This window comes from Mobula birostris, chromosome 7 (assembly GCF_030028105.1).
Source record: "Mobula birostris isolate sMobBir1 chromosome 7, sMobBir1.hap1, whole genome shotgun sequence".
Lineage (NCBI taxonomy): Eukaryota > Metazoa > Chordata > Chondrichthyes > Myliobatiformes > Myliobatidae > Mobula > Mobula birostris.
Genome location: NC_092376.1, coordinates 49,843,649 through 49,859,835, shown reverse-complemented (window position 1 = coordinate 49,859,835; position 16,187 = coordinate 49,843,649). Strand labels below are relative to the sequence as shown.

The 16,187-nt window shown below is 38.6% G+C and overlaps 1 protein-coding gene across 2 annotated transcripts in view; it reads left to right on the top strand.

Annotated features, from left to right (window-relative positions):
- Nucleotides 1-16,187, top strand: part of atm (ATM serine/threonine kinase) — a 193,120-nt gene that overhangs the window by 143,973 nt on the left and 32,960 nt on the right. For both annotated transcript variants that reach the window (XM_072263105.1, XM_072263103.1), the window contains exons 49-54: nt 305-510; nt 3,968-4,175; nt 5,498-5,611; nt 6,883-7,032; nt 9,851-9,989; nt 10,480-10,562. In XM_072263105.1, coding sequence (XP_072119206.1) covers nt 305-510; nt 3,968-4,175; nt 5,498-5,611; nt 6,883-7,032; nt 9,851-9,989; nt 10,480-10,562 — 900 coding nt within the window. The remainder of the gene's footprint in view (nt 1-304; nt 511-3,967; nt 4,176-5,497; nt 5,612-6,882; nt 7,033-9,850; nt 9,990-10,479; nt 10,563-16,187) is intronic.

The following is a 16,187-nucleotide window of genomic DNA, read 5'->3' as shown; positions in this document are numbered from 1 at the left end:
AGCCTTGCTCTTAGGTTCCTATTATAAATACCAACATTAGTAAACATGAATGTCATGAGTTATTAAAATAATAAGACATCTCATTATGTATGATGTCTCCATTTCTGAATGCAAATTCCTAAAATGATGTCTGTCATCCAGAAGGGCTTCTTTAACCTATTAAATGTGATGTTTAGTAAAATTATTAATCATCTCTGCAGCTTTCTCTACAAATGGACCTGACAGTTTTAAAATAGAATTTAATCATTTGATGTCAGCTTGTAAAATAGCATGAGTGTTGGACAATTGATGCTTGTTCTTTCAGGCTGCGACTCTTAGCATTGAACATAATAGCTTAGTTCACAGTGGGAAGATAGAAGCATTCTTATCCTTGGCACGGTTCTCAGATGCACAGTATCAGAGTATCGACAATTATATGAAGTCATCCGAGTTTGAAAACAAGCGTGCACTTCTCAAGAATGCCAAAGCAGAAATCCATTTGATCAAGGAACATAAATTTCAGGTCAACAGGTAAATACTTAACAATATGGTACCATTTATAACCTTTCATGTTTAAACACAACGTTATTGCCATTATTGTTTTTGACTATTGCATGCTCTCCAATGATGGGTCATGGTCTCTTCTATGTTATCGAATTAAATTGACTTTATTTCTTACATCTTTCATATACATGAGGAGTAAAAATCTTTATGTTATGGCTCCATCTAAGTGTGCAATGTGCAATCATAGTAATTTATAATAAATAGAACAGTCAATGTAATATAGAGTACACTTAAATCAGCTTGAGTTCATCAGTCTGATGACCTGGTAGAAGAAGCTGTCCTACGGGCTCTGTCTTTGTAAATGTCCTGAATCATGGGAAGTTCACGACTACAGATGCGCTGGGCTGTCCGTACCACTCTCTGCAGAGTCCTGCGATTAAGGGAGGTACAATTCCCATACCAGGCAGTGATGCAGCTAGTCAGGATGCTCTCAATTGTGCCCCTGTAGAAAGTTCTTAGGATTTGGGGGCCCATACTAAACTTCCTCAGTCGTCTTAATCATAGTCATAGTCATACTTTATTGATCCCGGGGGAAATTGGTTTTCGTTACAGTTGCTCCATGAATAATAATTAGTAATAAAACCATAAATAGTTAAATAGTAATATGTAAATTATGCCAGGAAATAAGTCCAGGACCAGCCTATTGGTTCAGGGTGTCTGACCCTCCAAGGGAGGAGTTGTAAAGTTTGATGGCCACAGGCAGGAATGACTTCCTATGACGCTCTGTGTTGCATCTCGGTGGAATGAGTCTCTGGCTGAATGTACTCTCGTGCCCAACCAGTACATTATGTAGTGGATGGGAGACATTGTCCAAGATGGCATGCAACTTGGACAGCATCCTTCCTCACCACAGACTCAATATGCAAATTAGCATTTAGAGAATCATGCACGAGCACTCTCGTCCCTTTACGATTCACTTTGTTGTATTTTCTCTCCATTTAGAAAACAGTCAACCCTTTCATTACTTCTGCCAAAGTGCATGACTATACACTTCTTGACCCCGTACTCTATCTGCCATTGCTTTGCCCATTCTCCAAGTCTGTCTAGGTTCTTCTGTAGCCTCTCTACTTCTCAAAACTAGGGGTCCCTCCACCTATCATCTGCAACCTTTGCAACAAAGCCATCAATTCCATCATCCAAATCATTAACCTATAACGGAAAAAGAATGATTCCCAACACAGAACCCCATGGAACACCACTAGTTACCAACAGCCAACTAGAAAAGGCTTCCTTTATTCCCATGCTTTGCCTTTCTGCCAATCAGCCACTGCTTTATCCATGCTAGAGTTTTCCTCGTAATACCATTAGCCTGTTAAGCAGCCTCACGTGTGGCATCTCTCCCTTCCTGAAGAGTGGAGTGACATTTGCAATTTTCCAGTCTTCTGGAACCATTCTAGAGTCCAGTGATTCTTGAAAGATCATTACTAATGTCTCCACAATCTCTTCAGCCACGTCTTTCAGAACCCAGCAATGTACATCATCTCCATCTAATCCAGGTGACTTGTCTACCTTCAGAGCTTTCAGTTACACAAGAACCGTCTCCCGAGTGATGGTAACTTCACATGCTTCAAGACCCGACACCTGTAACTTCCACCATAATGCTAGCATCTTCCACAGTGAAGACTGATGCAAAATACTTACTCAATTCATCCACCATTTCCTAGTCCCCCATTACTACCTCTCCAGCATTGTTTTCTAGTGGTCTGATATCCATTGTCACCTCTCTTTCACACTTTATGTATCTGAAGAAACTTTTGGTATCCTCTCTGATATTCTTGGCTAGCTTACCTCTGTATTCCACCTCTACCTTCTTAATGACTTCTTTTTTAGTTTCCTTCAGTTGGTTTTAAAAGCTTCCCAATCCTTTCACATCCCACTATGTTTTTGCTCTATTTTATGCTGTCTCTTTGGCTTTTATGTTGGCTTTGACTTCTCTTGTCAGCCATGATTGAGTCATCCTTCCTTTAGACTACTTCCTCCTCTTTGGGATGTACATATCCTGTGCCTTCTGAACTGCCTCCAGAAACTCCAGCCGTTGCTGCTCTGCTGTCATTTTTGCCAGTGTTCTTTCTCAGTCAATTCTGGCCAACTCCTCTGTGATTCTTTTTACTCCACTATAATATCGAATATCTTGGGTGAAAGAGGCGCTGTTGTGCCTTATTCACCACACAGCTGGTGCGTACAGACCACGTGGGGTCCTCGGTGATGTGGATGCCAAGAAATTTAAAGCTGTTTACCCTCTCGACCCCAGATCCATTGATGTCAATAGGGGTTAGCCCGTCTGCATTCCTCCTGTGATCAATAACCAGCTCCTTCGTTTTTGCGACATTGAGGGAGAGGTTGTTTTCTTGACACCACTGTGTCAGAGAGATGACTTCTTCCCTGTAGGCCACCTCATTATTGTTTGAGAAAAGGCCAATCAATGTAGTGTCATTGGCAAATTTAATTAGCAAATTGGAGCTGTGGGTGGCGATACAGTCATGGGTATACAGGGAGTAAAGGAGGGGACTCAGTACGCAGCCTTGAGGGGCTCCTGTATTGAGAGTCAGAGGGTTGGAGGTGAGGAAGCCCACTCTTACAATCTGCTGGTGATCTGACAGGAAGACCAAGATCCAGGTGCACAAGGCAGGGTCAAGGCCGAGGTCTCTGAGGTTCTTGTCAAGCCCAGATGGAACTATGGTGTTAAATGCTGAACTGCAGTCCAAGTACAGCATTTTCACATATTCTAAACATTTGCATTTGAACACATTGTTCCATCTTCATTTCATTACTAGGTTGTTAATTTATTAAAAGGTTGAGTGACACATAGAAATTGTACTTCTATTTGAACACAGCTGCCCATTAGTTAGTTATATTAAGATTTGTTAACTAATTCAATGTAAACCATGCTTCCATTCTGAGTGGTATAGCAACACTATGACCACTTTGCACAACAACAACAGACTTTTTTCTAATTGTGTTCATTCTTGTGAAATTTTGCTTATGTTCTTTGAAAAGTTTTGTCTAATGTGATGTGCCTGTGATGCTGCTGCAAATATTCATATGTGTGTATATGACAATAAACTAGACTTTTACTTTGTACTTTTACATTACAAAATAAGTTGGAAAGGTTCCATGAACACTAATAAGTCTGATTTGTTATCTATTCTAAGATAGGAGTAGAAACTGGGGTCAGTACTTGCCTGAAGCTAGTTAAGTAAAAATGTGGAGACATTGAATAACAGATAAGTAGTTATGATTTTCTCCGTAATAGGGGCAGAGAAACGACGGTGATATATGTTGCTGGAATTCCCTGGCATTGCTTGTTCTACATGTATAATGGTTGAAACAAAATAAAGTGCCTGGAATAAAACTGTTTGGTTGAAAGATAATAACATTCCTCATTAGATTTTAATGCATTCCATATATATATTCTGTTGACTAGATATGTAGTGAAGATTCAGCGGGAATGTGAATTAGATGAACGAGCAATGTGTGCATTGCAAGACGATCGCAAACAGTTTTTGTGTAAAGCAGTGGAGAACTATGTCAACTGCTTACAGAGTGGTGAGGAACATGACATGCGTATCTTTAGACTCTGCTCCTTGTGGCTTGAAAATTCGGGTGTTCCAGAAGTGAATGAAATGATGAAGGTAATATCTGGTGATTGTTATGAGTTCTGATAACAAGTTGTTTGAAGTTAAAAAAAAAACTATTTTCAGAAAATGTAATATTTCTGTCTACATTTCATATTTGTTCATCTTTAATTATAACTAGGTCAATTCAAATAGTTTATATCCCTTTTGCATAATTTATATCATCATATTTTCTCTTCTGAACATTATCTTTGTTGACAATACCTCACCAAAGCGGTCTCTTTATGTGTTCATGTATCAGCGCTGGCTGCAGGCAAAATTATTTGATGAGGGGTCAGGAGAGTAAATCAATTCTGTTTCTCACCCTTGATCCACATAGCCAAACTACCCTGTAGGAGCCATTAGATACCAAACAGGATTTGGATCCTCCACAACCAGGTTACATTTTAACTTTTTGTGTTGAATGGCTTATGTTGGGGAAACTAGATAATATTGATTTTCATTACTTAGACATCTGTTCAAATGCCATGTTGATATTTAATTTTAATAAACTGGATTTCTCATATTTTTAACTGCTGTTAATGAGGGGAAGAATCATGTTATAGTATGAACCCAAGAGCTCACATAGGCTAAAAGTCAGAAAAGAAATTGGTTAGATTTAACAATTCCTCGTAAGTCAATGGTTTAACCTATTAAAAGATAGTAAATATAACTTTGGATGTAAGCATTTCCCAATTATACATGTATATTTAAAATGAAGATTAAAAAATGCTGGAAATTCTTAGCAGTTGAGACAGCAAATGTGGTGGGAGAACAGTGTATTTCAGGTTAATGGCCTTTCATCAGATCGTGATCAGGAAATACTGTAGAAGTATTTAAAGTGGAGGTGAATAAACTTTTGATGGATGAGGAATAGATGGATATAGAGGAAAGGCGTGGAAGAGTAGTTGAGGCCAGCATAGATCAGCCATGATCATATTAAACGACTGAGCAGGCTTGAAGGGCCTGATGGGCCCACTCGTATTTTGTTGTTGTGAAAGGTCATTGATGTGAAATGTTTTCTGTTTTGTTTTAAGTTAAAAGTTGTAATTAACCTGCATTGTACTGCCTTTATTGTTTATCTGTACGCAGCTGATTAATAATGTAAGAAAGCTTAAACCATTTAGGCTGAAAAATCTGCCACGTGCTTCTGTTCCATACATTTTCTTATGACTTGATCCACTTACCACTCAGTAAGGTTACCTTCCTGGGAAGGAAATTTAATATGAGCAAGATGATCACTAAAAAAACTTATGTTAAAAACAAAATGTTTGTCCAAATACAGGTTTGTGTTGCAAAAAGAGCTAAAAAGAATCTTCTTTCTTTGACTGTTTTAACAGAAAGGTGTAGAAAAGATTCCATCTTACAAGTTTTTACCTTTAATGTACCAGCTGGCCGCTCGAATGGGAACAAAGATGGCAGGAGGGCAAAGATTTCATGAAGTATTAAACAAGGTACTTTAGTTTTGAATGCAGACAACATAATGTAACTGTGGCCAAAGAATGTATGCAGGGATGTCTAAAATCTTTTCTGAGTAAGATTATTCTCTCCGGCAGACAGATACATTTCTAATAGATTTATGGACACTATTATTTAACATTATATAATAAAGCAAAGATGCTATTCCTGAGAAACCTAATGTTGAAGATGAGGAATATATAAGAAAGGAGAACTTTAATGAGCACAGCACAGAAACAGGCCTTTGAACCCATTATGTCTGTGCTAGCTATGATGCCAAATTAAACTAAGCCTATCTGCTTTTACATGATTTCCTGTGTGTTCATATTTCTGTCTAAATGCCTCTTAGTTGCCACTATTGTGTCTGCTTCCACAGCCACACCTGCCAGCCTATTTCAGGCACTTACTGCTCTGCAAAAAATTTTCCCACACGTCATCTTTAAACTTTTCCCATCTCACCTCTGATGTTCAGAGAAAGCGATGTAAGTTTGTTCAATGTCTCCTTGTAGGTAAAACACTATTCTGCAGAGCATCCTTGTAAACCTGTTCTGCACCCTCTCCAAAGCCTCTGCATCCTTCCTGTAATGGAGCGGACAGAACTCGACACAGTACTCCAAATAAGACCTAACCAAAGTTTTATACATCTGTAATGTGGCTTTCTGACTCCTATGCTCAGTACCACAACTGATGAAGGTACGCATACCTTTACCCATTTGTGTTACCACTTTCAGGGACCGGTAGATTAGGACCATAAAATCCCTCTATATATCAGTGCTCCAAAGAGTCTTGTCAACCATGGTTTATTTTTAGTTTTGCTTCCCTATTTGATCTCCCAAATTACAACACTTCACACTTGCCCAGATTAAATTCCACCTGCTTGCCTTTCTCTGTCCATATCTTTATATCCTGCTGTGTCCGTTGACAACTTTCTAAGGCTCCATCAATTTTATGTCATCTGAAAACTTTCTAACCAACCATCTATATTTTCATCCAAGTTATTTGTATATCGCAGTGATGTTGAAATTTGAACATATCGTCCGTAATTACATTAGTAGATCATTGTGGAGAAAAATGATAGTTGTGATTCAGAGAAGGTCTGATAAAGGACAGAGGAATTGCTTTCACAGAGGACAAAGGAATAGATAATGTATTTGTTTTAGAAGAGTAATGCATAATGAGTTATTTGTAAAAGCACAAGTGTATCTGTTTCCTTCATAAATAATAATGTAGTGTATGATTATAATTTTGCTGTATTACTATCTTACAGCTAATTGAAAAAACATCATTGGATCATCCTCATCATACATTGTTTATCATTTTGGCCTTATCGAATGCAAACAAAGATGATGTTCTAGGGAAACCTGATGTATTGAGGAGAGGGAAACATATAAAAAAGGAGATGCCTCACTTGGATCAGGTTTGTTGGTAAATTAAGATAAATAATCAGAACCAAATTACCCTTCTATGGTAGGCTGCTCAATTCTTTGCAGAGTTGTATGATAATACTCCAGGGCTCACTGGGCAACACAGTCAATATGAGTGAGTTGGGCCAAATGGCTCATCTGTTTCCATTCTGCATGACTCTTGAGACAGAACTGATAACACATCCATAAACTTCATCATGTCCAGATAGTTAGACCTGTCATTGGAAGATGTGCTTCTTTCCACTGTGCTCCAAGTATCACTGTTTGATCGTGCACTAAAAATTACAGTGACCTTGACAGAGAAAAACAAAGCAAGACAAATATAAATTTACAGGTTATTTCTGTGTCTTTGGAACATCTTATTGTTCCATTGCTATTGATTTAGTTTTCAATATAGTTATTGTTCCTTGGTAAACACAGCAGGCGAGCTTACACAGCATGGTACCTTTGACTGTTTGAGTGCTGATGGTTAAAGAATAATGTATATTGCATTAAAGACCAACATATCATCTGCTTTCCTAATTTGCCTGCTGCGCTCCTCATATTAACTCTCAGTAACTTGCATTCAAGGTCATCCAGGTATCTTTGTATATCTACATCTCTCAGCCTCTCAGTATTTAAAAAAAAATCAGTATTGTTCTTTCTTCCACTTCACATTTTTCTCCGTTTACTTCAGTTGTCACTCAGCTTATCAATATACCATTGAAGACTCTGCATCCTCATTACTACTCAAATTCCCACTTAAATACATACTATCCAAAAAATGTGAAAATATTGTGATTGGTGCCTCAGCTAAATTGTCAATCTAGATTGTGAATAACTGAGACCTAAACTCTGATTATGTTGGTATCCCTCTGTTGCAGCCTCCCAACTTTCAATCTACTTAAGTATGTTGCTCCTAATTTCATGTGATCCGAACTTGTTTACCAACTTTCTATGGGGGACATTATTAGGTTCATTTATTATTTCTCTTTAATAAATCCATCTGTCTTAACACCACTTCCAATGGTTCCACTGAAACTGGGAAAGTAAGATAATTCCTTGTTTTCTCTACTCCTCCTTTCTTAAATAGTGGAATCGCATTTTCTTATCTCTAATCTGCAAAAATCATTCCCAAGGTGTAACTAGAGCATCCATTATTGCTGGAGCAAACTCTTTCAAATTTCTGGATATAGATTATTTGCTGTTATAAGTCTTTTTATTTTTGAAATGTATGAGATAGAAACAGGTGCAGCCCATTTGCCAGATCTATTTCATCACCATTTTCTTGCTTTTTTAAATCACTGAGCTTTCAGCCTTCTGCAATAGAGAATTCTAAATATTCACCACATCTGAGTCAAGAAATTTTTCTGCATTTCAGACTCACATGGCCTACCCCTTATTTAGATTCCAAGCTCAAAACCCTATCAAACCCTCGTAAGAATTTTGTTTTACTTCTCAATGGTCTAAACTCCAAAGAATGGAGGTCTGTTATCCAAGGTACCGGTCTGGTGAATCTTTCTGCATTTCCCCTATAGTAGATACAGCACACCTATAAAGGTTCATGCATGCCAATAGTAGCTCTAACCGTGTTTAATGTTTGTCACTGGTTTACTTCTGTGTTCCATTTTTCCTGCATTGATTTCTTTATCATTTTAGTGAAATCCAGAAGATTCCCAATTCTCCAATGGACTGCATTATTTGGTGATTTTGTTAATGTTATTTTCTAAAATATTAAGAAAATATTAACCATTGATATTTCCAGTGTCGTACTTATTAATGAGTCCACAATCTTTACAGCCAACATGCTGCTAATATTTTCATTGTTTCCTTGTTTAATTGAATCTGCTTTCAGATTCTACTATATCTATTTTAAACAATGTAAAATTCTGTCATATGATTTACTCTTTTCTGGGGCTGTTTTATACAAGATTATTAGTTAACTCTTCTGTTGTACAGTACTAGGTTTAAAATAACCTGAGCACAGGTCTGTTTTGTTGATCTGCAAATTCATTGCATAATAGTTCCAAGAAATTCATCCTATATTAGTATAACTTAAAGTCCCCTATTACGTGTACCTCCTTATTTATGTAACAATGGTATTACAACTAGTATTCAGAAGCCTATCCCATCAAGAGCAACACACACAAAATGCTGGAGGAACTCAGCAAGTCAGGCAGCATCTATGGAGAGGAATAAACAGTTGACATTATGGTCTGACCTTTCAGCTGGACTGGAAAGGAAGGGGGCAGAATCAAGAATAGGAAGGTGAGGAGAGGAAGGAGTACAAGGTGACAGATGATAGGTGAAGCCAGGTGAAGGGAAAGGTGGGGTGAAGTAAGGGGTGGGGGGGTGATTATAGGTGGAAGAGGAAAGGGCTTGAAGAAGAAGGGATCATACAATCAAAGCTTCTCAGCTTCACCCAATCTCATTCAATTTCTGTACCATGAATTCCTGGACTACCTAAATGCTTTTCTTATTCTACCTGGTGATCACCCATTCCTTCCCTGTCTGCTTAAGCTGCTGTGTGACCACCCTCTATAGGTTATCCAAGAAGTCCTCATCTTCACAGTTGCATTGTCTCCAGATGTCTGGAATGCTTGCAACATTGTACATGCAAAAGGATACACATTCCACATTGTCATGCCACGCCTTCATTCATTGATAACTTTATAGGCTTTTGATGTAGGTCTGATATCTGGTTGTTTCCATGTCCCCTTTTCCCCCCACTGTTGAAGTTATCTTTTACAAACAAGAGTACTGATTCTGAATCATTTGAGAATATAGCGAACTTTTCAGATCATCTGAACAGTGCTGTGTTACTTGCTTTAGGAGAGAATGGATGCTGCCAGAAATATTATAAATACAATCCAAAAATCTAAAGCTAAAATGATAAAGGACATCGAGAGATTATGTGATGCTTTAATCACACTTGCAAATATGGATGCAAGTAAATGGAAAACAGAAAGAAGTAAGTATTCATCAAATTCTTCAGTTCATTATTTACCAGCCCATGTATGATGCAAGTTTAAAAGTATGTAAGAAGTCAACAATAGGAGAAAGGAAAATTGCTTTTCTGGAAACTCAGTATGAGTTTGAAATGTGGTTTGTCTTCCAATCCCAATCAGGCTGGTTTTGCTTTCTTTATTGCTCCTCTCCTAAGTAATATTGGTTTTTACATATGACAATACCACTACTGCCTTCTCCCTGGCGCTGTGAGAAAGCTAGATACATAATATTTATATATTTCACTTCCTAAAACCGTTCTTAAATTTTGGTGTGGTCTCTCAAGCTACCTGTTTAGGAGAACGAACAGGAGAGGTCTTTGGTGGTTAAACCAAATATTGAGAAGAATTGGCCTGACACTGTTCACATCGTTATTTCATGATTCCCAATCTTTCTCACTTGTTTACTTTAAAATGTGTGCCAGTACCCTTTTGATTTTTTTCCCCCAATTATAGAAGCCATTGAAATTCCTGCAGCACAACCTATCACTAAAATAAAGGATCTGGATGATGTTGTTATTCCAACCATGGAAATCAAGGTAAGCTCATTAATAATGATCCTGCCCCACAATTTGTGCAGAGTCCTTGTAAGATTTCCTTTCTCTCCTAGTCTCACTAAAATTGAATTATAATAAAAGATTTTTAAATGTTTCATATTACTATATTAAATTAATAAATCACAGTTTGATTTTAAAATAGACATTAGAGGTGTAGTTCAGATTTTTCCCTGTCTTGAATCCTTTACAGCATTTTCTACTTACTGGAAGGAATTCTTTGTCTCTTTGTATCTCTTTCAGGATACTTCATCGGACAAAATATGAGATTATTCTTTCATAGTTTGTTCAATCATATAACCATATAACAATTACAGCACGGGAACAGGCCATCTCGGCCCTTCTAATCTGTGCCGAATTCTTACTCTCACCTAGTCCCACCGACCTGCACTCAACCCATAACCCTCCATTCCTTTCCTGTCCATATATCTATCCAATTTAACTTTAAATGACAACATCAAACCTGCCTCAACCACTTCTGCTGGAGGCTTGTTCCACACAGCTACCACTCCCTGAGTAAAGAAGATCTCCCTCATGTTACCCCTAAACTTTTGCCCTTTAACTCTCAACTCATGTCCTCTTGTTTGAATCTCCCCCACTCTCAATGGAAAAAGCCTATCCACGTCAACTCTGTCTATCCCCCTCATAATTTTAAATACCCCTATCAAGTCCCCACTCAACTTTCTATGCTCCAAAGAATAAAGACCCAACTTGTTCAAACTTTCTCTGTAACTTAAGAGGTGAAACCCAGGCAACATTTTAGTAAGTCTTCTCTGTACTCTCTCAATTTTGTTGACATCTTTCCTATAATTCAGTGACCAGAACTGTACACAATACTCCAAATTTGGCCTTTCCAATGCCTTGTACAATTTCAACATTACATCCCAACTCCTATACTCAATGCTCTGATTTATAAAGGCCAGCATACCAAAAGCTTTCTTCACCACCCTATCCACAAAAGATTCCACCTTCAGGGAACTATGCACCATTATTCCTAGATCCCTCTGTTCTACTGCATTCTTCAGTGCCCTACCATTTACCATGTATGTCCTATTTTGATTAGTCCTACCAAAATGTAGCACCTCACATTTATCAGCGTTAAACTCCATCTGCCATCTTTCAGCCCACTCTTCTAACTGGCCTAAATCTCTCTGTAAGCTTTGAAAACTTACTTCATTATCCACCACTCCACCTATCTTAGTATCATCTGCATACTTACTAATCCAATTTACCACCCCATCATCCAAATCATTAATATATATGACAAACAACATTGGACCTAGTACAGATCCCTGAGGCACACCACTAGACACTGGCCTCCAATCTGACAAACAGTTATCCACCACTACTCTCTGGCGTCTCCCATCCAGCCACTGCTGAATCCATTTTACTACTTCAATATTAATACCTAATGATTGAACCTTCCTAACTAACCTTCCGTGTGGAACCTTGTCAAAGGCCTTACTGAAGTCCATATAGACAACATCCACCGCTTTACCCTCATCAACTTTCCTGGTAACCTCTTCAAAAAATTCAATAAGGTTTGTCAAACATGACCTTCCACACAAATCTATGTTGACTGTTCCTATGCAGACCCTGTCTATCCAGATAATTATATATACTATCTCTAAGAATACTTTCCATGAATTTACCCACCAGTGACATCAAACTCACAGGCCAATAATTGCTAGGTTTCCTCTTAGAACCCTTTTTAAACAATGGAACAACATGAGCAATACGCCAATCCTCCGGCACCATCCCCGTTTTTAATGACATTTGAAATATTTCCATCAGAGCCCCTACTATTTCCACACTAACTTCCCTCAAGGTCCTAGGGAATATCCTGTCAGGACCCGGAGACTTCTCCACTTTTATATTCCTTAAAAGCACCAGTACTTCCTCTTCTTTAATCGTCATAGTTTCCATAACTACCCTACTTGTTTCCCTTACCTTACACAATTCAATATCCCTCTCTTTAGTGAATACGGAAGACAAGAAATTGTTCAAAACCTCCCCCATCTCTTTTGGCTCCGCACATAGCGGTCCACTCTGATTCTCTAAGGGACCAATTTTATCTCTCACTATCCTTTTGCTATTAATATAACTGTAGAAACCCTTTGGATTTATTTTCACCTTACTTGCCAAAGCAACCTCATGTCTTCTTTTAGCTTTTCTAATTTCTTTCTTAAGATTCTTTTTACATTCTTTATATTCCTTGAGCACCTCATTTACTCCAAGCTGCTTATATTTATTGTAGATCTCTCTCTTTTTTCCGAACCAAGCTTCCAATATCTCTTGAAAACCATGGCTCTCTCAAACTTTTATCCCTTTCTTTCAGCCTAACAGGAACATAAATATTCTGTACCCTCAAAATTTCACCTCTAAATGACCTCCATTTCTCTATTACATCCTTCTCGTAAAACAAATTGTCCCAATCCACTCCTTCTAAATCCTTTCGCATCTCCTCAAAGTTAGCCTTTCTCCAGTCAAAAATCTCAACCCTGGATCCAGTCCTATCCTTCTCCATAATTATATTGAAACTAATAGCATTGTGATAATTGGACCCGAAGTGCTCCCCAATACATACCTCCGTCACCTGACCTATCTCTTTCCCTAACAGGAGATCCAACACTGCCCCTTCTCTAGTTGGCACATCTATGTATTGTTGCAAAAAACTATCTTGCACACATTTTACAAACTCCAAACCATCCAGCCCTTTTACAGAATGGGTTTCCCATTCTATGTGTGGAAAATTAAAATCTCCCACAATCACAACCTTGTGCTTACTACAAATATCTGCTATCTTCTTACAAATTTGCTCCTCCAATTCTTGCTCCCATTAGGTGGTCTATAATACACCCCTATTATTAGCGTTATTACACCTTTCCCATTCCTCAATTCCACCCAATTAGCCTCCCTGGATGAGTCCTCTAATCTATCCTGCCAAAGCACCGCTGTAATATTTTCTCTGGCAAACAATACAACACCTCTCCCTCTTGCCCCTCCGATTCTGTCACACCTGAAGCAACGAAATCCAGGAATATTTACTTGCCAATTACACCCCTCCTGCAACCATGTTTCACTAATAGCTGCAACATCATACTGCCAGGTATCAATCCATGCTCTAAGCTCATCCACCTTTCTTACAATGCTCCTAGCATTAAAATAGGTGCATTTAAGAAACTCTCCACCTCTTAATCTCTGTTTATCCCTGATGGGGCAAACAACTTTGTTATCTTTTTCTTCCTTCTCCCCTATATCTTCAGTCTGAGTGCTCCTGTTCTCTGTCCCCTGCCTATCCTCCCTCACACACTGTCTACTAGCTTTCCCTATTAGTGAACTAACCTCCTCTCTCCTAGTCTCTTCAATTTGATTCCCACCCCCCGCCCAACCATTCTAGTTTAAAGTCTCCCCCGTAGCCTTCACAAATCTCCCCGCCAGGATATTGGTCCCCCTAGGATTCAAGTGCAACCCGTCCTTTTTGTACGGGTCACCAAAAGAGGTCCCAATGATCCAGAAACTTGAATCCCTGCCCCCATTCCAATCCCTCAGCCACGCATTTATCCTCCACCTCATTCCATTCCTACTCTCACTGTCGTGTGGTACAGGCAGTAATCCTGAGATTAGTACCTTTGCAGTCCTTCTTCTCAACTCCCTTACTAACTCCCTATATTCTCCTTTCAGGACCTCTTCCACAATCAGGTATGCTAAAAAAGATACCTCAATGAACAAAATATGAGTGAAAGTACCGCAAAGTGATTTGAATTACCTTTGCATCCTTATATTTGGTCTGCTCTCTAGTGAAGCTACCCTTTGGCCCCTCACTTTCCATGAGTAATCTTCTAAAGGCAATTTCCTTCATGAAGCTAACTCAGACCTAAATCATTGCAAAGTGCAGATTCTTTGAAATGTTAATCACAAGCCTTGCTAAACCGTAACCCCATGCTCACCATTTATCAAAACTACCTCCAACATTCACAAGCCTCCAAAACTGTCCAAGACAATTTATGTTTATTGCTATTAAGATGGATGCAAATTCAACGGCAAGTTTCCTGCAAAGCTAACATTTCATTGTTGGATTTTATGAGAACTCCAGTGTAAGAAAATGGTTACAATGACTGTGGCACAGATGGATTTGCTGGCTTCTGCGAAGCTCCAGGCATCTTCTGCCGGGTAGTAATTAGGCATTTCTGTGTGCCTTCTCTCCCTGCCTCACTATACATTCCCTGCCCTGAGCCACAATCGGGTACTGTCAATCAGAAAGCTGGGGATTGCTGATTTTAGACATGCTTAAGTGGGTATCCTAAATCTACTGGCTGTTACTTAAGGAAAACTGTGCTACTGTTATAATGACCCAATAGCGATGTTGAAAGAAAGATGAATATTGAAATACTGGTTAGGACACTAGAAATAATTATTTATCTCTTCATTGGGAAAGCAGAGGAAGTCCCAGTTTAGCATCTCATCACAAAGGCAACATTTAAGACATTCCAACACTCCCTTGATACTACTCTGGAGTATCACTCTGGCATTTTATGCTCAGTTATTTTATTCTTTTGCAACATTACACAGGCACTTACTGGCTAATATATGTATCTTTGAGAAAGCGACAGTGAACCATGTCATCAGAATGGTATACAGGGAAAGCCAAATTGCAAGATGGTCCTGTTCCTCAGAATAGTTCACAACTAAACTCCGTAAGTTGGAAATGAAAAAAAAACTGTGTGTTAGAAAGGATCACAGAAACACCATGACAGGAGAGTGAGCAGGAGGGAAAGGACATCCGTTGGCTGGTCTCACTAACTCAGTGAATGAGCAAGTGAGTCTGCTTTCTTTATATGGGCTGTGTGTAAGTTGGGCTTCATAACTTGAGAGGCCTGTGGTTGAAACATTTAAAGCATTTATAGCCACATTCAAACAACTTTGCAAGATGGATATTCCATCATTACTTCCTTCTTATGTTCCAACCATCATGGGGCCCATTCAACCAATTTGTTTCACCTATGGATAATTAAGAAAGGACTGAGCATTAAAGACAAAAAGGCAATGAGACAGAATACACAATATCTCAACTATAGTGCTGAAGACCTATGCTCTAGAACAGTGAAAAATTATCCAACTTTCTTCCAATAAAACAGTATGTATCCAATTCAACTTAGTATTGTACAATCAGCCTTCTGTCAAATATTAGCAAAATGATGGAAGGAATCGTCAACATTACTCTCTGGGGTCACCTACTCCCTAATAATCTGCTCACCAATGTTCAGTTTGTGTCATGATAGGACCACATGTCTCCATACCATATAGGCTTGATTTCCAGGGTGGGGTGAGAATGACTGTCCCTGACATCAAGATGGCATTTGACTAAAAGTGTCATCAAGACAGACTCATATTATTAAAGTTAATGGTCATCAAGGGGAAATAGTCCATTGGTTGGTTTAATACCATGACAGAAAGGGAGTGGTTGTAATGGAGGTTAATCGATCCAAGACATCATAGCATGAGTCATTAAAGGCCTAATCACGTTTGGCTGCTTTGCAAATGACCCTCCTTCTTTCATAAAGTCTGGTTGTTGAAGACTGCATAATATTCAAACTTATTTGCAACTCT